Here is a 23,799-nt window from a genome sequence, read left to right as displayed (position 1 = left end):
GGGATGTTTTCTCAATATACAATTGCTCATTTATATAAATCCCTTTCTTATACACATATAAGTGTCTCTGGGTGTGTTTCTCTAGTCTACCCAGACTAACACAGTATTGAAAAGACAGGAAAAGGAAGAAAAGTCCGGAGGGGATGTTAGGAGAAACTCTGAACCTTGCTCTTAAATGTAGAGTAGCTAAAGCAAATGGAAGAAAAGATAACATAAAAGGACCGAACAGAAGATTTCAAAGAACACCTCAGGAAGACAGAGTATTATAATAAAATGTGTAAACACTTGGACATAGAAACACAAAGGAAAGAATATATTCAACATTTCTCAAGCTGAAAGAAGTGAAGAAAGAATTCCAGCACGGAGATGCAATACTGAAGAATTTATGTGCAAAATGGTGAGCAATGCAACCACCATCAAAAGAGAATGGAAGGAATACATGGAGTCCCTCCACCAAAAAGAACTGTCAGTATTCAGCCACACAGAAGGTAGCATAAAATCAAGAATGATGGTTTTGAAAAAAGTAACGCAGGCTGCCCTGAAGGCACTGACGAAAACAGGGATCCAGGAATTGACGCATTACTAATTGAAATAAACCAAGGCAGTGCCAGAGAAAATCATCCCTGCCAAGAAACTTGGAAGACGGTTGCCTAGCCACCCAAGTAAAAAAGAACTGACCCAACAGAATACAGAAATTATCCAACACGGTCATTTGTAACACATGCAAGTAAAATTTTGCTAAGGATAATTCAAAAAATTATTATAGCAGTACATAAACATGACATTTCCAGAAATTGAAGCCGGGTTCAGAAGTTGATATAGAACAGGAATATCATTGCTGACATCAAGTGGACTTTATTGAAAGCAGAGACTACCAGAAAGCTGTTCCCCCATGTAAAGATGTTTATTACTATTCAAAGGCATGCGATAAACCATGGGTAACATTGAAAAGGAGAATTCCAGAACATCTCATTGTATGCAGAGTCTAACACAGACCAAGGAGTCTCTTGAAGAAAACAAGGAGATACTGCGTGGTTTAAAATCAGGAAAGTTGCGTCAGGGTTGCATCCTGTCACTACACTTATTCCGTCTGTATGTTGGGCAAGCGATCTGAGAAGCTGGATTTTAAGAAAAATGCATCATAAGGATTGGTGAAGACTCGTTAATAACTTGAGATATGCAGAAGACATACCTTACTCGCTGACAGTGAAGAGAACTTGAAACGCTGATGACTGTCAAAGACTGCAGCCTTCAGTACGGATAAGAATTTCACAATCGAACTGAAGACAACATCATGATGACTGAAGAACAATTGAGGTCGTTGAGGATTTTACTTTACTTGGACCCACAGTAAACGCTCATCAAAGTAGAAGTCAAGAAATTAAATGATACACTGCAATGGGCAGGAGTCCTGGTGATACAGCGGGTTGCAAGTTGGGCTGCTAACTGCCAGGTTAGAAGTTCAAAACCACCAGCCATTCTGCTGGAGAAAGATGCGACTTTTCAGTTATACTCTATCCTACAGGGTCCCTATGAGCTGTACTTGATTCAACAGCCTTTTGATTATTCCTCTGGGCAAATCTTTTGTAAAGGACTTTTTTCCTTTTCTTTGGGGGGCGGGGAGGGGGCATTTGGTCCAATATTCTCTTTTTTTTAAGATCACTTTATTGGTGGCTCATATAGCTCTTACAACAATCCATGCATCAATTGCATCAAGCACATTTGTACACAGGCTTCCATTGTCATTTCCAAAACATTTTCTTTCTACTTGAGCCCTGGGTATCAGCTTCTTTTTCCCTCCCTCCCCGCCCCCTCCCACCCTCATGAACCTTAATAAATTACAAATGATTATTTTGTTCATATTTTACACCATCCGCTGTCTCCCCTCACCCACATTTCAGTTGTTCCTGGGGGGGGGTAGTTACAAAATGATCATTGCGATTGGCTCCCACTTTCTCACCCTTTTCCCCACACCTTCCCCCACCCTCATGGTATCCCTACTCCCATTACTGTTCCTGAGGGATTTATCGGTCCTGCATTCTGTGTGTCAAGAGCTTTTGTACCAATCGATGAACATGCCCCAGTTGAGATGGATTTGTAAGGTAGACCTGGGATCGTGATCGGGGAGGGAGGAAGTCAGGGTGCGAAGCAGCACTGATGAAAAATACAGCTTTCCTCCAGTTCCTAAATGCTTCCTCCCTGCCCCCCAACTATCATGATCCGAATTCTACCTTGCAAGGCTGGACAGAGCAGAGGATGTACACTGGTGCAGATAGGAGCTGGAGGCACAGGGAATCCAGGGTGGATGATCCCTTCAGGACCAGGGGTATGAGGAACAATACTGGGAGGGTAGAGGGAGAGTGGGTTGGAAAGAGGGAACCAATTACAAGGATCTACATGTGACCTCCTCCCTGAGGGACGGACAACAGCAAAGGGGGTGAAGGGAGATGTTGGACAGGGAAAGATATGACAAAATAACAATTTATAACTTATCAAGGGCTCATGAGGGAGAGGTGAGCAGGGAGGGAGGGGAAAAAGAGGGCCTGATGCAAAGGGCTTAAGTGGAGAGCAAATGCCTTGAAAATGATGAGGGCAAAGAATGTACAGATGTGCTTTACACAATTGATGTATGTATGGATTGTGATAAGAGTGGGATGAGTCCCTAATAAAATGTTTTTTAAAAAAATAACTAGGGGAATGTTGTATGTTTCGTTGGTGCTACACTGCACCCTGGCTGGTTCTTCCCTTCCTTGTGACCCCTCAGTGAGGGGATGTCTACTTCTCGACAGATGGGCTTTGGGTCTCCACTCCACCCCCTTCATTCACACTGATTGTAAATGACCTTTTCAAAGTGGATAAAGATGTCAGTTTGAGGACTAAAGTGCACCTGACCCAAACCAGGGTATTTTTAAACAATTTTATTTTCATATAATTCACATATCATACAATTCAATAGTTTAAGCACATTATAAACAAGAGTTGTACAGGCATCACCACGATCAGTTTTAGAACATTTTCTTCATTCTTCCCTCCACTCTCCCCTGCCTTACCCCCAAGGAACCATTAATCCAGTTACTATCACTACAGATTTACCTATCTTGGATTTCCTATACAGAAAAACATTTCTAAAAATAAAATAACAAAGTAAAATAGATATAAACCTCAATCGAAAAGAAAGCAGAAATATTATAAACTAGGACAAATTAAAAATCGATTCTAAGAGAGATCCAATGATAAGGTGCTAAGTTTTACCTAAACCGCATCTGCAATAGTCCACGTTGCAATGCATTCTGTATGACAGGAAGGCTGCCAACGCCCTGGTCCACCGGAACAAGGGCTTTTCAATCACAACATGAGCGTGTGAACGCGGCACAGTGAATGCATAAGGATGAGAAGAACAGATTCATTTGCATTTAGGTGTTGGCACAGATTACTGAATAGACCCTGGACCACGAGAAGAAGGAACAAATCTTGGAAGAAGTGCACCCACAATGTCCCTTAGACGTGAGAACGACTTGTCTCCTGTACTTTAAACAATTGATCCAAGAGGCCATTCCCTGGAGAAGGACATCGTGCTGGTCAAGCAGGGGGTCTGAAAGAACAGAGGAAGCTCCTCAAGGAGACAGATGGCTGCAACAGTGGGTCCAAGCCCAGCAAGAATCATGAGGATGGAAGGGATCAGACAATGTTTTAATCTGTTGTATTGTGGGATCACTGAGTCAGAATTGACTCAACGGCACCTAACAACAATGCACACACGCGCACATACACACACACACGCCTTATATTGCTCTTTTTTCAAAGTAGCACTTTTATTATATATATATATATAAACTCTGTGTGTGTGTGTGTGTGTGTGTGTGTCTTTCAAAGAGATGGAGATGAAGGGAGAAAAACCATGTCTGGCTTTAGTTTATAGCTTCCTCTGCACTGCTTCCTGACATGTATAGAACCAGAAAGAGCTTTGTCAGCAGCTAGAAATTTTACACAAAAATATGCTTGCAGCTGAAGGACAATACCATTGACCTCACTTTTTATAGTTGGTATTTCTTTAAAGATTTATAAAGCATATCAGATATCTAATTTTACATGTGTATTAATTTTTTTAATTTAAGAAGAAACCATTGTATATGACTTTATTTTGTGTATTTCCTCTGTTAATAATTCATATTATTATAATGTATGCTTATTTATCTTCATAAATTTATATTTTACTTGAGGGTTTCTAAGTTTATAATTTTATATTTGAAATACATGGGTTTTAGTTCCAGTGAATTTTTCATTTCTTAGCATTCATAAAAATTATTATAAACAAGTTATAGGATCTCATTGTTCATTTCACTTAAAATCAAAATAAATACTAAACTAACAATAGTTTTTTTCCTGATGTATTACAATGTCAAAAAAACAAACCCTCAAACCCACTGCAACAACTCGATTCCAACTCACAGTGACCTTATAGGACCTTACAGGACAGTTAGCAGCCCAGCCTATCGCTCACTTATACCAACAGGGCTCCATTGTAAAGTCTAGTGGTGCTCAAAGCAGAATGTTGAGGAAGAAAGAACAAGGAGCTGAGACCCAAGAGACCTGTAGAGACCCATCATTCGTGATAAAATACGGTAGCCTCTCACTAATAATGTAATAAAAGTAAAAACCATATTAAACTCCAAATCGGCTCTTTCCCCATATAATGCTGATAAGGCAAACCCTCTGCTGTCTAGTGGATTTTGACTCAGAGTGACCCTACAGAACAAAGTGGAACTGCCCCCACTGGGCTTCGGGTCCCTGGAGAAGGACATCCTGCTTGGTAAAATAGAGGGTCCACATGAAAAGAGGAAGACGCTCAAAGAGATGCGTTGACCCCAGTGGACTCGAACACAGCAACAAGTGTAGGCCAGCCTAGGACGGGGCCGCGTTTGTTCTACTGTGCGTAGGACTCACCCCTGGGAGTCGAATCGACTTGACCACCCCTACCAACTACCACTCTTCGCAGAAGTCGATTGTCACGTCTTTCTCTTGTGGGTTCAACCTGCCGAGCTGTTGCTGTACCCACTGTGCCACCAGGAAACTCAAAGAATAAACAATGTGTGGGTAAAACGTTTCCTTTTCAAAAAGACATTATCCTGGTGCTCCTGATTTGTACGTCCTTGTGTCCAAGAATGTGTCCCATCGATCTGCAGGGAACCCAGCCCTCTTCAGTCTCTTCTCCTTTTGCCCCCAGTCTTACCCTAACCCCTTACGAAGCAGACACACTTCCTCCAGGTCTTCCAGCAGGATTCCCGGGCTGCAACCGAATAAAACCACATGAAGTAGGAGGAAAGCAATCGCTTGAGGAACTCAGTTTTACTGTAGTGACAAGTGGAAGGAAATCCCCTTTTCACATTTTACACCTGTTGAAACAACAGAAGGATAAATTAAAAGTCATAATATAGTTATAATCCAGTGAATTGTGTGGTATGTGGATTATATGTCATTAAAACTGGTTTGTTTTGTTTCTGCTTTTTAAGTTAATAGTCAGAGGTGTTGAAATTACTTGATGGAGAAAAAAAAGTAAAATGCATGAGTTAAGACACTTAAACTTCTCTCTGTGAAATCAAGAGTTTATATTTGGGACATATACTATCGCTGGCAAGAGGTGAGTGAATCCTCTAGAATGGAGAGGCAACGCGGTTTCTGTGTTTACTTATCTATCTAGTGCTCTGCCTAGATCCTTTTCAGCATTTCTGAGAGCAACATAAAAGCCGGATTTAAAAAGGTCCATCAGAGCTAGCGTGTACTTTCCATCAGGCCTGGGCTGTGCCTAAGAAGCGCTCTTTCTTTCTCAACTGGGGATTTGAACCTGGTCGTTGCTCTTCGGGGTGTGGGGGGGGGTTGGAGGGGGGAGAAGCGGTCTCCCTGTGTAGAGATGTACAGTCTTCAAAACCCCTGTGGAGCTGATCTACTCTGTCATATAGGATCACTATGAGTGGGAATGCACTTGGCAGAAGTGGGTTTTAGGCTGGTTCTAAGATTTATCAAGTGACCCCAGAAAGATTCACGCAGGCTATATCAGTCTGGATTTGCCCAGAAAAGCAGAATTGCTTGAAATATTAAGAACTAAGATATTTATCAGAGGAATGAAATACTGCAACTGGAGCTGAAGGGAACCTGACACTAACCTTGGCCTGCGTTCAAACCATGGAGAGAGTGGGGGAAGCAGAGCTGGTGACACCAGTCCCGGAAACGGATGCAGCGCAACTGCCTCTTGCAGTTCCTGGAGAAAGCTGCCCTGGTCAGCAGGGCTCCCTGTGAGCGGTCGCTTTGGCTTCACAGCCACCTTCCACCTTCCCCAGCATGTTGTTCTTTTGCCCACTTCTAACCTAGAACCATACAGGGAAGGGAATTCTGGGAACCATAATTCCAGCTTTCCAATTGAAAAATACACACAGTCACTGAGTTGATTTCAACTCGGAGCGATCCTACGCTGGGTGTCAGAGACTCCCCACCTATACTGGCGCAGACAGCCTGCTCTATCTCCTGCGATGGCTGCTGGCTTGAATGGCCAACCTGTTAGCCCAGCACCGAATCCACGTCAAAAAACTGAGTGCTCAAACCAAATCAGTTGCCATGGAGTCAACTCTGCTCGTGGTGACCTCACACATCTCCGCTTGGAACTGGGCCCCAGAGGGTGTGGCCTGGTGGACCGTTCAGAAGTAGACTGCCAGGCCTTTCCTCCAAGGCACCTCTGAGTGAATTCCAGCTTAGTGCACTGGAGTTCACTAATCCTCCTTGACTAGAACCTTCGGTATTGGACACAGTTATCTACTTCTCTCTGAACTTTGTAATATTACTTTCTCTTGGTGCCTCTTGGATCTCATCGGCCTCGCCTCCTCATGTGTAGGTTCTGAATGGACAGATCTTCGAGGGACAGGGTCATGATTCAGCCCACCACATACCTCAAATTCTTGATACCTGTGCCAGTCTCCATCAGTCTATCTCAACAAAATAAAAATGGCAATTCCATTTTTTTAAGTTACTCATGTCAAAAAAAATTTACCCTTAAGTTTTCTTTCTTCTTCAACCAACAATTGATCCATCAACAAATCCTATCAGCTCTATATTCAAAATTTATCAAGAATCTGACTACTTCTCATTACCTCTACATCTGAAACCTTGATCCAAGCTCTATTCTGGATTTCTGCAAGGATTGCCTCATGTTGGAAGACCAAAGGTGGCCCTCAGTCTATTCTCAATACAACAGGTAGAAGAATCCTTTCAATACATAACTTTGATCACATCAAAACTCTACAGTGACTCTCCATTTCATTCAGATGGAAATAAAAAAGTTTTCAATGTTTTCATAAAAAAGATATGACCTTGCCACCTTATAAAAAATAGCAACCCCATCAACATTCTTCTACCTTAGTGTGATTTTTTTCCTATAATGCCTCTCATCTGCTACCTGACCTACTCTATATTCATCTCATATTTTATAACACACTCTTGCCAACTGGATTACAAGATCCATGGAGACCGGATTTTATTTTGGTCACTGCTGCATCCTCTGGACCAAGTTACCACTCAACACACAGTATACATGCATAATTAATCAATTCCTCAATGAAAGAATTGTCCAATGCCTTGGCTACCAAGTGGCAGAGTTTGAGTTACCTGAGGTGCTAGCTGGTAGCTGTACAATGTAAATATTCCATCTTAATTGCTTGAATCTAGTTGGCAAATGACAATATAAGCAACTCCTCTTAAACATTCAAGCACACTCAGAGACTGCAAATGCAAATTCTGCCTTTCCAGCTATTTGAACGATGTGGGCATCCATTAGATAAAACTTCACAGCTTATCTATCCTGACAGAAACGTCATCTCAGCATTCAGAAAGGCCCGCCTTCAACTCTACTACCATCCAAACCACAGAAATGTGCTTCTTTCGTTCGTTTACAATAAAAAGCTGTATTGGTGCAGAATTGACATGGCGCACAATTCAATAGTTGAGTCACATTTAAGAAGGGTTGTGCATTCATCACCACAATCAACATCAGAACATTCTCTTCCTTCTTGTATCCACTGCCGTTGACACCCCATTTCTTTTTGTACCCCATTTCTCCCACATCTCTCCTTCTGGGCCCCCAGGTAATCATGAATCCCGTTTCTGTCTTCAGAGAAGAGTGAGTGTCCTTGCTTCCTGTACAGAAAAACATCAAAATATGCTTGTTATTTGATCCACAACTCTTGGGCAACCTCACTTGGAAACCAACAAACTGTTTTCTTAGTTCCAAAAGATGGAAAGCTTGTGGTTAAAGAGGCAAATTCACATTGTGAATTAACTTTTGATATCAATTCATCTGTCTCCACTAAAGCAGAAAGCTCAAAATCCCTCCAACATATTGCGCCCGATCTGAGCCCACCACACCGAGGCAAAACACTAAGGGCGTGCAACAGAACGGCAAGGGGAGCAGAGCAAGGAAGTCCCAAGGAAATACCAAAAATAGACTTTGGGGCCACGGTGTGGCACCCCACCAGACTTGACCCGAAAACACTCCTAAAAGTCAACAAACAGACCTTGAACTATTTACAGGCTTTTCTTGTTTTTGTCGTTGTTGATTTTTCTTTTGTTGCTTTGTTTTGCTCTCTTATTTTTGTGCATATTATTATATCTGCAGGTCTGTCTAGATAAGATAAGCTGGATAAACAATCTGGAGGAGAAAACAATGGAACTGACAGTTCCGGACGGGACATGGGAAAGGGGGAGGTGGGGGGAAAGGAAGTGGTGTTAGCAAACCCAGGGGCAAAGAAACAAGTGATCCAAAATCAGCGTTGAGGAGGGTGTAAGAGGCCTGGTAGGGATTGATCAAGGGCAATGTAACCAAGAGAAATTACTGAAACCCAAATAAAGACTGAGCATGATAGTGGGACAAGAGGATAGTCAAAGGAAATAGAGGAAAGAACTAGGAGGCAAGGACATTTATAGAGGTCTAAATACAGGCATGTACATATTTATATGTGATGATGGGGAAATAGATCTATATGCATATATTTATATGTTTAGTATTAAGGTAGCAGATTGACATTGGGCCTCCACTCAAGTACTCCCTCAAAACGAGAACACTTTGTCTATTAAACTGGCATTCCATGATGCTCACCTTCTCGATGCGATCCCTGAAGCTGGTGCAGAAGCAAATGTGGTGAAGAAAGCTGATGGTGCCTGGCTATCAAGAGATATAGCATCTGGGGTCTTAAGGCTTGAAGATTAACAAGCGGCCATCTAGCTCAGAAGAAACAAAGCCCACATGGAGGAAGCACACCAAGCTGTGTGATCATGAGGTGTCGATGGGATCAGATATCAGGCATCAAAGAACAACAAATCATATCATTGTGAATGAGGGGACCTAAAGCCCATCTGTAGGCAACTGGACATCCCCTTACAGAAGGGTTGCGGGGAGGAGATGAGTCAGTTAGGGTGCAGTATAGCAACAAGGAAACATAAAATTTTCCTCTAGTTCTTTAATGTTTCCACCCCACCCCACTATCATGATCCCAATTCTACCTTACAAATCCAGCTAAACCAGAGGATGTACACTGGTACAGATAGGAACTAGAAACACAGGGAATCCAGGACAGATACACCCTTCAGGACCAGTGGTGACAGTGGCGATACTGGGAGGAGGAGGGAAGGTGGGATAGAAAGGGGGAACTGATTACAAGGATTTACATATAATCTCCTCCCTGAGGGACGGACAACAGAAAAGTGGGTGAAGGGAGGCTTCGGACAGTGGAAGACATGACAAAATAATAATAATTTATAAATTATCAAGGGTTCATGAGGGAGGGGGTGGGGGGAGAAGGGAAGGGGATAATGAGCTGATACCAAGGGCTCAAGTAGAAAGGAAATGTTTTGAGAATGATGATAGCAACAAGTGTACAAATGTGCTTGACAAAATGGATGTATGTGTGGATTGTGATAAGAGTGTTACAGGTCCCCAATAAAATGATTTAAAAACAAAATGGGTGATTGAGCGGGTCTCCTCTCCCGGACTTCTCTCTCTTCTCTTCCCGCAGCTATGACTGTGAAAACCGAAGCTGCTAAGGGCACCCCCACTTACTCCAGGATGAGGGGAATGGTAGCAATTCTCATCGCTTTCATGAAACAGGAGGATGGGTCTGAACGACTTTATTCAGAAGATTGCCAACAACTCCCATGCTTGCAAACACCCCGAAGTGCAGTCTATTTTGAAAATCTCCCAACCTCAGGAGCCGGAGCTTATGAATGCCAACCCTTCACCTCCGCCCAGCCCATCTCAGCAAATCAACCTTGGCCCATCATCCAATCCTCATGCAAAACCATCAGACTTCCACTTCTTGAAAGTCATTGGGAAAGGCAGTTTTGGCAAGGTTCTGCTGGCAAGACACAAGGCAGAAGAAGCATTCTGTGCCATCAAGGTTTTGCAGAAGAAGGCAATCCTGAAAAAGGAGGAGGAGAAGCACATCATGTCAGAACGGAATGTTCTACTGAAGAGCGTGAAACACCCTTTCCTCGTGGGTCTTCATTTCTCTTTCCAGACTGCTGACAAGCTGTATTTTGTCCTTGACTACATCAATGGTGGAGAGCTGTTCTACCACCTCCAGAGGGAGCGCTGCTTCCTGGAACCCTGAGCTCGCTTCTATGTTGCTGAGATAGCCAGTGCCTTGGGCTACCTGCACTCTCTGAACATCGTTTATAGAGACTTAAAACCAGAGAATATTTTGCTGGACTCACAGGGACACATTGTCCTGACTGACTTTGGGCTGTGCAAGGAGAACATTGAACACAATGGGACGACGTCCACCTTCGGCGGCACCCCTAAGTATCTGGCTCCAGAGTGCTTCATAAGCAGCCTTGCGACAGGACTGTGGACTGGTGGTGCCTGGGGGCCGTTTTGTACGAGATGCTGTATGGCTTGCCTCCTTTTTACAGTCGAAACACTGCTGAGATGTATGACAACATTCTGAACAAGCCCCTCCAGTTGAAGCCAAATATCACGAATTCTGCACGGCACCTGCTCGAGGGCCTTCTGCAGAAGGACAGGACCAGGAGGCTGGGCGCCAAGGATGACTTTATGGAGATTAAGAATCATGTGTTCTTCTCCCTAATTAACTGGGATGATCTCATTAATAAGAAGATTACGCCCCCTTTTAATCCAAATGTGAGCAGGCCCAGCGACCTGCGGCACTTTGACCCCGAGTTCACCGAAGAGCCAGTCCCCAACTCCATCGGCAGGTACCCCGACAGCATCCTCATCACGGCCAGTGTCAAGGAGGCAGCCGAGGCGTTCCTGGGCTTCTCGTATGCACCCCCTATGGGCTCTTTCCTCTGAGCAGCCCTGGGGACTTCTGAAGGATTCTCTGTGTTCCTGAATGGTTGTTAGCCTACTGGTAGAGCTGCCAGCTGACAGGCCATTTTAAAGGAGAATTTGCACATCTCTGGAAGCTGGGAGATTGGCACTGCACACTTTGCTGGAAGCTTTTCGAAGAGCACACCCTCCTTCCAGTGAGCGGAGGTTTCCACGCCTCTCTCTCCCTCTTCCTTCCAACGTGGTGCTATCTCTGAGACAAGCAGTAGGGCGAGCCCCCAGGCCAAGGAGCCCTCCCTGGAGGCTCTTCAGAGGAAGGCTCTTCCGAAGGGTTGTCAGGCCGCGACACTGATGACTATGAAATGTGTCTTTTCTGATGAGATCATGTTAGCTCCAAAGCTTTTCTTATCACAGAGTGGTCCGGTTCCTTCCCTTCCCTCGCGGGGCCTGCTGCACTAGCGGCGCCGTTGAGTGGTGTGCTTGTTCACAGGTGGGTTGCGTTCTAAGCATCAATGTGACACTTGCAAGACACTGCAACGTGTGGGACATTGTTTCTTCCATATTTGGAAGCTAAATTTATGTGTAAACTGCTTTTGTTTCGTTTCGTTTTTTGTAAGATATAAATACTTAAGAACTAAAATTTATGGAAATGGTCTTGCGATGACTTGTACCCAGATGCTTACAGAAAGCATTGCTGCTATGAATATTTCTATTTTCAGAAAGGGTTTTTATGGACCAATGCCCAGCTGTCAGTCGAAGAGGTTGGTGTTTTCATTGTTTAAAATGTCACCTGTTAGATGGGCATTATTTATGGTTGGTTTTTTTTCCATTCCTGACCATTGTATGTGTTGTATAAAATCTGTACATTGGGTTATATAACATTAGGATATTTAAACTTACAGGCTTATTTGTATTGTAATCCACCATTTTAGTAATTAACATGGTTATAATATGTACAATCCTTCCTCCCCAATCACACAACTTTTTGTGTGTGTGATGAACCAATTTTGGTTTGCAATAAAACCTGGAAACATATTTATTAAATAAATAAATGAAAACAAAGAAAAGAAAACCCCCAAACCAGAAAATTCATAATAAATAAATAAATCCCTCCCACACGACTCCATGAGACTGCTCAAAATAAGACTCCTTTCAAAGCTGAAAGTAGTGGCCATCTCTGAAAGTCCAGGGCAAATGGGCCATAAATGAGAAGCAGTTTGTAAATTCTGAGATTGGGCCCACTAGCACCAATTACTGTAACAGAGACAATCTTGGTGGCTTCATTTTGTTGCTTCAAATAGCCTGTTTACTGCAAGGTAAATGAATTGATGTGCTCTCTCGGTGTAATTGAGGAGAAACCTGTTGGATCACAAATTCATCCTGTAAGTACTTTAGCATCCCTCTGAGAAACTGCCTACATAATTTCCTTTGTATATGTTTTCCAAAAGGACATATGTCGCCTACCCAGTGTTCTCTAAACCACAAATGTACCCCATTGATTTTCTCCGTCTACAGTGAGTTGATTTTCGGCCCACAGTGTGTAAGGTGAAAGGAAACAATAACTGTATATAGAAAGTATTGATCTGGGACCATTGATTCAAGACCCCAGGGTGTCAAAAGATTAGTTACTTTTAAGAGAAGCACTAATGGTGACTTTCAACTACTTTTTATTGACTAACACAGAGCAGATTAATCCTTCTATCAAGAGCCATACAACTCTTCTCAAGAAGACATAATGAACAGAACATGTATCTGCTTGTTGAGATCTAAATAATACCCTAACATATTTCCAAAACACAAATAAACAAATACCGCAGTTACCAACTGACTCATGACATCTGTATTAACACATAAGAATAACTAATACATGTAGTGTGCACGGTGTTCCGGGCACTGTTTCCAGTGACTTGGCATTTCACAACACCCCTCTGCCAATATTATCCCCGTTTTACAGGGAAAGGACCTGAAGCACAGCCAGGTTCAGTAACCTGTCCAAAGTCACGCGGGTAGTAAGTAGCAGAACCAGACTTTGAAGCTCCCTCATAAGTAAAAATACAAAAGATGGAACACAGTGCTTGCCACCAGAAATTACCCTTCACCATGTGATGCCACGTGAGTATTAAGGATGATATGAAAAATGCTAAGAGTTTCGTAAGCTAGTTCCCAGGAGTCAAGGACAAAAAAACAAATCTTTGGGTAAAGTTAGTTGTATGCCCTACATTCACGCAAAGGAGCGCCTGCTGTACCGAGTTCCGTTTGAAGACTGCGCGCTGCAGCAGAGTCCACGGCCCTCCCCCAGCAGAGCTCCTCCGGGTCGGAGTGCAGACATGGACTCACATCCCATCCGTCAGCCTAGTGTTGACTCCCATCCCAGCCGTCAGCCTAGTGTTGACTCCCATTCCATCCGTCAGCCTAGTGTTGACTCCCATCCCATCCGTCAGCCTAGTGTTGACTCCCAACCCATCGGTCAGCCTAGTGTTGACTCCCATTCCATCCGTCAGCCTAGTGTTGACTCCCATCCCATCCGTCAGCCTAGTGTTGACTCCCATTCCATTCGTCAGTCTAGTGTTGACTCCCATCCCATCGGTCAGCCTAGTGTTGACTCCCATCCCATCGGTCAGCCTAGTGTTGACTCCCATTCCATCGGTCAGCCTAGTGTTGACTCCCATCCCATCCATCAGCCTAGTGTTGACTCCCATCCCATCCATCAGCCTAATGTTGACTCCCATCCAGGTAAAAGGGGCCTGGAAACGTGTGGAGCAGGAAATAAGCCTTTTGACAACTGTCAGGACTACTTCACCCACACTTCGGTTACACAAGTAGAAACAATTTCCTCACTATAGATGAGTTCAAAAGTTTGTAAGTTATTTATGGATGGCCTGTATTTTTTTTCAACTCTTCGATGATTATTTATTCACTCAACAAATATTGATGTAATTCCTGTTCCAAACTGAGTGCAGGCATATTGTAGGCATATGAATAAACAAACGATGATCCCTAATTAGACCCGCCGCTGCTCTAGCTCCTCCCAGACCGAGTGGGAAGAGCAGGTCAGAAATGACAGGCTGTCTTCTCACCCAGCCGCTGGGCCAGAGCGTAAGTCAACTTCCTGCTCCCGGGCAAACGTGGGCACTCAGGAGGAGAGCCACGGTTAGTGCCCAACTCAAAAGACACTTGGTGTGTGTCACTGGTTCAAGGTCACCCCATGAACCCATGCTTGGCATTTGAAGGGTTTCTGCATATGCCTCGCATTTGCATTTTGCACTAACATTATGCATAGGTGAGAGGAGCGCGTGTGATACAGTCTCATCCACGAGCTAATTAGCCACACCTGCACCAAGACACGATTAGCATCTTGCTATTAGGTTACTGTCTGGTTACAGGATAAGCGTTTATGCCTGTCAAACTGTGACAGGACTTGCTTCATTTTTCAGTTCGTGTATAAATTTAAATGTCACATTTTTAAATAGCCACCAGAATTTTTAAACGTGGCATGGCTATTTTGGAATTTCAGTGACAGATTTCCGTTGTTGATGAGGAATTACAATCCAAGTCCTAAAAAACTGGAATGTTGTAGTTACCTGAAGAAAGGTAACTGCTGGGCCTTCCTGTCCTCCCTGAGGCTCCACTGGCTAGATATACACTTGGAAGGCATGCCCTAAGACTCATCATTTTACCCCTAGACCTAGTAAGGTGCCCAGCATGTGCAGGGATATATATATACATATATATGTATATAGAACTCAACCTCTGTCTCTGTGCTGAGACTCCCAGATCTTCTGCCTGAATCCCTCTCAACTCCAAGCTTTGATTTGCTCTGACTGAATATCTGTCCTTCAGTACGTAAGTACTACACAGACACCACACAGAATCATCATGTGCGTTATCTCTAAGTTCACGGCAATTCACATCAAGAATGCGCACCACTCACTCCTCATCCACACAGGAGGAAAATCTTTCTGCCTCGAGTCTGGAGGGAGTGCGATGCTGTGAAATGGCCTTAGGGCCGCAGGATTCATATCCTGGCACTCGTATGATGGCCGTTCTGCTACCTTCTGCTGATGCTCATTTACATTAGAGTGTGTCTCAGAGGTGTGTTACCACTGGGATGCACTCTCTTGAAGCTGTGTTATGTATTTTCTTATTTGTCAGTAAATGAAACCCAGGGATGTTGAGCCTACAGGCAAATCAAAGATAACAAGGGTTTGGGGGAAGAGGATATAGGGGTGGAAGGGGGCGGGGCTTGGCAGGACAAGAGGCAGAGGATGTCATGAAGCCCAAAAATGAAAAATATGCTTTGGAAAACATGTATGATTATGCAAGAAATAGTTGCTCCGTGAGTGTTCTCTGTCTCCCTGGGGTGGGATGGTTGCAATCTGTGGTGTGGACATGCTGACAAGCCAAGTTGCCGCAGCGTATACTTACACTGTTAATGCAGGAGCGTGGTGGACGCTACACGTCCAAGTTCATTCTTAAGAATGGCTAGATAATTTGCAGAGCCCAGTACAAAATGAAAATGTGGAGTCCTTTATTCAAAGATGTCTAAGAATCACAAGACTGACAGCTGAGCATTAAATCGAGTGTGTGGCTCTGTCTGCAGGGTCAACATGGTACAGGTTATGGGGGCTCCCAGGCTATGTTGGTGGTGGTGATGCGGACTAGCCTTGCTCCTAGTTCTACAGCCAGCCCTGTGAGGCGGGGGCTTCCCATAGCTCAGCAACCAAACGCCTCCCTTTGCTGCTTCAACAACTAGACTTGGGATCCGCTGCTGACACCAGAGACCCCACCTGATTGTGGCTTATTTGCGTGTTATGAGAGAAGGAAGCATAGCTTTTATCAGACACGGGCGTCCTATGTTTTAAAGCCAAATCTAACTGGCTGCTCAAATGAGATCACAACATGAAAACAGGGTCATTTTTTCCTAGGACCCTGGTTACTAGGGTGACCTATAGTATTTGTATTTCTGCCCACCCTAGCATTTTTTTTTCAAAATATTTTTTGTTAATACATACATCATACCCTTCCACAGATCAATCCCATCAAGCAGAATTGTACGATTGCTACCACATTCAGTCTCCAAACAGTCTTTTTCCTTCCTGGCCTCCGTGGCACCACCTCCCTTTTAGTTAAAATATATTATAATGGTATGTATTCTTGACATTTCCCAATGAATCTATAAGATGCTCGAAGACAGGAGCTCTGCCTATGCTTTTCCCCAGACCCGACCACAATGTATGACCCAGAGCAGTTCCTCACCTCGTAGCCAAGCCTCGAGGACCAAGAAGGAGCAGGTGAAAGGAGGAAATATATTGTAGAGCAGCGTGTGCACTGGCTCAAAACTGACATAGAGCACAATCGGCTTTCTGCTTCCATGTGTGGGGTGGACTGTAGGAGGGGAGGTAATGAATGATGAGGTTGGAAATGACATAGAAGAGCTTTTGAGGGCCAGTAACAATATGCGATAAGAGAACACAGATCCATAAAGATCTCTTATCCAAAGGACAGATTAAATACAATAAGAAATGTAATGGGGATCAGAATAAGTAGGGAAACCCAGCCAATCATGTACAGGGTGATCTTCAAAGCCCAAGCCCTAGAAGGCGAAGTCAGAATCTCATTTTACATGATGGCATCCTGCCTGCAACAAGGAGCTGAATTTTTGCTTTCGCTTAAAGCTATGTCCCATTTCTCAAAAGGTTATTTCTCCTAAATATTAGCCCTTACAACTCCTTAGGCGTAAAAAAAAATAGAAGCTGCATCACCAAGATACTTTGTTTTGTTTTTTTCTTTTGCAGTTAAAATTGCACAGATTTATAACCGAACATAGGCATAGCCACGCTCCGACTCTCAAGATTGAAAAGCTCTTCCCAGTGCACAGCACCACGGGAGCCCCTTCAGCCACCAAGGCTCCATACTTCCTGGGAAATGGACTCAGATCTGCCTCCAGCTGTACAATATAAAACCACGTGGACAGCGTTCTTAAATTCTCTGTTCATAGTCCAGGGACCTTCTCCACGCCCTACATAAAACCACTCCTTCCGACAACGAGGGGTGCCTCTTTCTCGGCGCTAGAGTGGAAAAGGCACCGTAGGTGAACGTCTCTGTACTCGGAAAGCACATGGACTCATTGACTTCAAGTACCATTTGAGAATGAACTACAGCAGTGGTGACCTACAATCTCTAACATGTGGCTTTATCCTGAAAAAAATTCAAAGGGCCTTATACCTCTCTACTCTTCTGTTCTGCGCATTTCAACTTGGATGCCTAGTTCCTCCAAGGTACGGATATTGTCTGTGACATTCACTTAACTTGATCATTAGTTTCCTAGCTCAGCCTCCGTTGCAGAGAAGATTCTCCAGTTCAAATATATATTCTTAAATAGAAAATCGTAACAGATTCGTTGAAGCAGGGCTATTTTTAATCTATTTCAGAATCTTTAGAGACTTTTCAGGATAAGGACATTTTGAATTTGCTAACTTTTGTGGAATTTTTAAGAAACAATAAGCTGCTTGGTATAAGGTACTTAGTGAAAGCAAACAGTCGCCGGGTCATCTTCCCCATGTCAGTAGATAAAGAGAACGGTCATGATAAGGGAAGAAAGTACAATGCCTTTTAGTGTTGCTCTTGAATGGGATGAGAATACAAAACTCACTTTCTAAAACAGATGGCTTTTGTTTCTTCAGAACGAAGACAAAAATTGCCACAAACTATAAATAATAAGACTTGAAAGTTTTACCTTGACATGCTGACGCTATGAGATTTCATTAATTTGATATAATATCAAGCATTTAACTGTATTAAATTTCAATGTAATTTGAAATTAATGATGTGAAAATTTTATTTCAGTTATCATTCAATCAGACACTTGCATAATTTAGCTACTCACCTTGGCTTCCCAGACACTAATGAAAGAAACGGTTTCTTCTCAGAGGGTAGGGGAGGATGGACTTCAGCGTCTGACCGTGACCTGGCGAGCACTGGCCATCACCTTGGCATGGCACTTACTTTCTCTGTACCCAGCTTTGCATCCAAACATAGTGCACTGCTGCCTATCTCACAGGTCACATTCATTTTTTAAGGCAAATGTCTGTTATGAGCTATAGAAGGCATATAACTGTATGTCAATGTGACGGCATACAAGTGTGGCGGTGGTGCCTAGCCTGCCCATCAGGCCATCGCCCAACAGTGCCTCCTGGTGTGCCACTGGACATGTTTCTCTAGTCAACCTGCCCTAAGGCAGGAAGAGCTCACCATGAGTCTTAGTCACATTGTCACCAATCGACCAGTGGTCGTGGGGTCAATTCTGACTCATAGCATACCCAAATGCATCAGAGTGGACTTGGCTTCCATAGGATTTTCAAGGACTGGTTTCTCAGAAGCAGACTGCCATGCCTTTCTTCCAAGGCACAGCCAGGTGCACAGAAACGTCCATCCTTTCGGTTAGCAGCTAAGCACCATAATCATATAGATACTAGATACACAACTCCACACAGATACTAGAAGTCTAATTAAGAATACAGTAAGCATGGCCCCTCTCTACATGAAACTCACAGTATAGAACAAGGAAAAAAATCTAAACAAACCCAGGGACCAGGCAACAACAGGAGACCTGAATCAATGGCAAGGAGGTTATAGAATGTCTAGTGGGGTTCAATCAACGGCAATGTAGCCAAGAAGAATTGCTGAGAGCTGAATGAAAGTTGAACATGATAGTGAGACAGGAGGAAAGTAAAAGGAACTAGAGGAAAGACCTAGGAGGAAAAAGACACTTATAGAGGAATAAATATAGACATATACATATGTACATATATTAATATATAATGTTAGGGATATAGGTATATGTACATATATTTATATGTTAAGTATTAAGGAAGCTGATGGACATTGGGCCTCTACTCAAGAACTCCCTCAACACAGAACACTTTGTTCTAATAACCTAGCATTCTGTGGCACTCAGCTTCCTGACAGGATCGCTAAAGACAAAAAGGGTGCATAAGCAAATGGGTTGAAGAAAGCTGATGGTTCCTAGATTTTAAAAGATATAGCATATTGGGTCTTAAGGATTTGAAGTTTAAAAAGTGGCCATGTAGCAGGGAAGCAACAAAGCCCATATGGAAGAAACACACCAGCCTGTGTGATCACAAGCTGTCAACAAGATCAGGTATCAGAAGACCCAAAATGATCATACCAATGCAAACAAGCGGGGGCCAAGTGGAGACACAAAGCCCATCTGTAGACAATTGGACATCCTTTCACAGAAGGGTCACAAGGAAGGGACAAGTCACTCAGAGTACAGTATAGGACCTACAAAACACACAACATTCCTCAAGGACTTTAATACTTCCTCCCCCCCCACTATTATGACCCAGTTCTACCTTACAAACCTGGATAAACTGGAGCATGTACTCTGGTACAACTAAGAGCTCTCAAGACATGAAATCCAGGACAGATAAACCCCCCAGGAACAGTAATAAGAGTAGCAATACAATGAGGGTAGAGGGAAGGTGGGGAGAAAAGGGGGAACCGATCGCAACGATTGACTTTTAACACTATCACCCTCAGGGGGATGAACAACAGGAACGTGGGTAGGAAGGGAGACAGCGGACAGCATAAGATATGAACATAATGATTTATAATTTATCAAGGCTTCACAAGGTGGGGGAGCTGATACCAAAGACACAAGCAGAAAGAAACTGTTTTGGAAATGATGATGGCAACATATGTACAAATGTGCTTGATACAATTAACATATGGATTGTTATAAGAGCTGTCAGAGGTCCCCAATAAAACAATTTATTTAAAAAAGGAAAATCCAAATAGGATAATAAATAAAATGCCTACATCTCTAAATGAGCACTACACAAGGTACACCCCAGGGGAAGAATGAAGAATGGGAGAGGGAGCCCTGCAGAGAGAGTGACGGGGAAGCCACTAAAGGTGACAACCAACAGAGGACACAGGGGTAAAGCATCGCTACACAAAAAGCACTCAATAAGTGGGATGCTCTACTACAATGCTGTTCTCCAGCAAAATCTCAAGACAGTTCTGGAGTGAAGTAGTCAACTGTAGGACTAAATTTAAATAACAGCATGCTAGATTGTTTCAAAAATTCTCCTGAAATATAACTAGACAAACACCTACACACACTAGTTAAAATATACTAAATGCATTTTTTAATGGGGGAAGATTCCCAAGGATGAAGACTAGAGAGCAGGTGTGTCCCTGTGTTTGCAGGCAGCCAACTCACTGCCGCCCAGGTGAGCCTGACTCATGGCAGCCACATAGGCTAGAGTAGAAGTGTCCTTGTGGGTTTCTGAAGCTGTAACTCTATGAGCATAGAAAGTCTCATCTTGCTCCTGAGGAGCAAGCTAGAGGTTTTGACCTTGCGGTTCACAGCCAAATGTGTAACCGCTACGCCACAGGGGCTCCCAATACTGAAAGCCGTTCTCAAATCAAGTCCCAATGTTCATTTTCTAAAGGTTGTGTTTTACTGGCCGCTGGAGACTGGAAAGGAGAACTTGACCCTGCATGCAGGAGGGATTTGGAATCAAATTCCCCACATTAAAGTCTCACCCTCAGTATAAGAGAAGACTGGACAAAAATTGTCCAGTAACAATGAAGAAAAACCTAACTTAGACAAATGTTTTCTTAGATTTGGGGTGTTTGGAAATCAAACTTTTCCCTGAGAATTCCTGACTTCAAGTTTATCTTCATGTTAATGGGATTAAAATTTAGAGTCTGAATGGTTGGGCAAACTCTAGAACAAGAAATGAACAAAGTTCTGACAAGCATGATCTCACATTCCAAAATTTAAAACAAATAGAAAATAAGCCACCATGAGTAAATGCACAAATAAGCACCTTGGCCCTCAAGCGCTTTAGCGGTTGCACATATCAGAGAAAGGGTACAAGATAAGACTGTATAAAAGATGCATATAACCCACCACCGTCGAGTTCACTTCAACTCCCAAAGACCTTGTAGAACGGCATAGAGCTGCCCAAAGGATTTCTGAGACTACATCTTTATGGGAGCAGACAACCTCCTCTTTCTCCAGTGGAGCAGCAGCTGGTGGTTTTGAACCACTGACCTTGCAGTCAGCAGTCCAACACTGAAACCACAGTGCCACCAGTGTTCCTTAAATGAAGCATATGGCCCTCCCCGGAAGAATGCACTACGGGGGACAGCCCTGAAGGTATAGCCCGGGGAGATTGGCGGGTCTGCCCAGACCACACAGGAACAAAGAAGGAAAGAGAAAGGTGGCGAGAAAACTGCACCTGGCCCCAAGCCTCCAGGACAACACGGAGTAGTCAATGCACAGAGGAGACTGTAGGGCCAGCCCCACCGCGAGACATGACACCCCTCACTGATCCACAGCACTATGGGGGACAACACTGGAGACAGTGCAGAAATTGTGTCCAGTCCTACAACACATACACGCACACACTCACACACACACACACACACACACTGGCCTCCCAGGAAGGGAATACAACAGAGCAGTGAGAAGAGCAAAGCAAAAAAGTCCCTGAGGAATCTCAGAAATCGACTTCTGACTCGGGGGACAGAGCTTGGCACCTCATTAGACTCAACAAGAAAACATTCATAAAGATGAGCAGACAGGTCTGGAACTATTTATAGGTTGGGTTTTGGGGGAGGGTTGTTTTTTATTTTGTTTTTTTCCCTTTTCTTTCTATCTATATAAGATAGGCAGGATAAACAATTCCAAGGAGAAAACGATGAGACCGATGGGTCCAGGGGGACATGGGAGAGGAGGAGGTGGGGAAAGGGAGTGGAGAGGGAACAAACCCAGCACAAAAGAACAAGAGATCTAAAGTCCATGGAGAGGAGGGCCTAGAGTGCCAGGTGGGATTGGATCAAATGCAACGAAGTCGAGAGGAGTCATTGGAAGCCGAATGAAGGTAGAACATGCTAGTGAGCCAGGAGAAAAGTAAAAGGAAATAAAGGAAGGAACCAGGAAGCAAAGGACATTTATGGAGGTATAAATATAGGCATGTATATATGTAAACATATTACCATATAATGATAGAGATATAGCTCTATGCACATATAGTTATATGTTAAGTATTAAAGTAGCAGATGGACATTGGGCCTCTACTCAAGCATTCCCTCAATGCAAGAACATTTGTTTCAATAACCCGCCATTCTGTGATGCTCACCTTTCCAACATGGTCGCTGAAGATAAAATGGGTACATACGCAAAGGTGGTGAAGAAAGCTGATGGTGCCCCACTATTAGAAGATAGGGGTCTAGGGTCTTAAAGGCTTGAAGTTAAATAAGGGGCCATCTAGCAGGGAAGCAACAAAGTCCACATGAAGAAGCACACCAGCCTGTGTGATCACAAGGTGTCAATGAGATCGGGCATCAGAAGACCCAACACAAAAACCATATTGTTGCCAACAGTCGGAGTGGAGATCCAAAGCCCATCTGTAGACAACTGGACATCCCCTCACAGAAGGGTCACAACAAAGGATCGAGTCAGTCATGGTGCAGTATAGCACCAATGAAATACACAACATTCCTCTCAGTGGTTCTCCACCTTCCTAATGCCGCGACCCTTTAATACAGTTCCTCATGTTGTGGTGACCCCCAACCATAAAATTATTTTTGTTGCTACTTCATAACTGTAATTTTGCTACTGTTATGAAAGGGCTGTTCGATCCCCAAAGGGGTCATCACCCACAGGTTGAGAATCGCTGCTCTGGTTCTTTAATGCTTCTTCCTCCCACTATCATGACCCGTTTTACCTTACAAATCCAGCTACACTGGAGCATGTCCACTGATTGATACAGATATGAGCTCTGGACACAGGGAAGCCAGGACAGATAAACCTCTTAGGAAGAGTAACAGGCGTAGTGATACCATGAGGGTAGGGGGAAGGTGGGGAGAGAAGGTAGAGAAAGGGGAAACTGATAACAATGATCGACACATAACACTCCCCTCTTCCCTGTCACCAGGGAAACAAACAACAGAAACATGGGTGAAGGGAGACAATGGCCAGTGTAAGATATAAAAATAATAGCAATAATTTATAATTTATTAAGGGTTCACAAGAGTGGGAGGGGAAAGAGAGATGCTGATACCATTGTCTCAAGTAGAAAGATTATGTCTTGAAAATGATGATGTCAATATATGCACAAATGTGATTGATACAATTAATGTACGGATTGTTAGATGAGCTGTAAGAACCCCCAATAGAAGAAGCACACCAGCCTGTGCGACCACAAGGTGCCAAAGGGACCAGGGATAAGGCATCATGTAGGAAGATGGTTGACTATAAAACATTGGATCATCTGGGGAATTTCGTTAATCAGATGCCCCAACACGATCACCACCCAAGTGAAAGGACTAGATCACAAATATTACAGGGTCCAGGACTGAATGCAAGCAGATGGAACATTCTCTTTCTCATTCAGATGAAGAATGCTCTGCTTCTAACACAGTAAAACAGGGTG

At 43.5% G+C, this 23,799-nt stretch overlaps 1 protein-coding gene and 1 pseudogene across 5 annotated transcripts in view; one reads left to right on the top strand and one right to left on the bottom strand.

Moving 5' to 3' along the window:
* GXYLT1 (glucoside xylosyltransferase 1) overlaps window positions 1-23,799 on the bottom strand; it is a 217,016-nt gene that overhangs the window by 101,929 nt on the left and 91,288 nt on the right. Inside the window, exon 9 of one of the 5 annotated variants that reach the window (XM_075551877.1) lies at window positions 2,945-5,393. The exons of 2 other annotated variants lie outside the window; for them this stretch is intronic. In XM_075551877.1, the coding sequence (XP_075407992.1) occupies window positions 5,388-5,393 (6 nt within the window). In that variant the 3' untranslated portion in view covers window positions 2,945-5,387. Of the gene's footprint in view, window positions 1-2,944; window positions 5,394-8,041; window positions 8,182-23,799 lie in introns of those variants that run through there. 2 more of the 5 variants (XM_075551881.1, XM_075551875.1) reach the window with 2 other exon arrangements.
* LOC142451101 (serine/threonine-protein kinase Sgk1 pseudogene) lies at window positions 10,018-11,523 on the top strand (annotated as a pseudogene).

The sequence above is a fragment of the Tenrec ecaudatus genome, chromosome 6, assembly GCF_050624435.1.
Source record: "Tenrec ecaudatus isolate mTenEca1 chromosome 6, mTenEca1.hap1, whole genome shotgun sequence".
NCBI classification, from domain to species: Eukaryota; Metazoa; Chordata; class Mammalia; order Afrosoricida; family Tenrecidae; genus Tenrec; species Tenrec ecaudatus.
The sequence above is the reverse complement of the archived record's forward strand: the minus strand, read 5'-3'. Positions and strand labels throughout refer to the sequence as shown.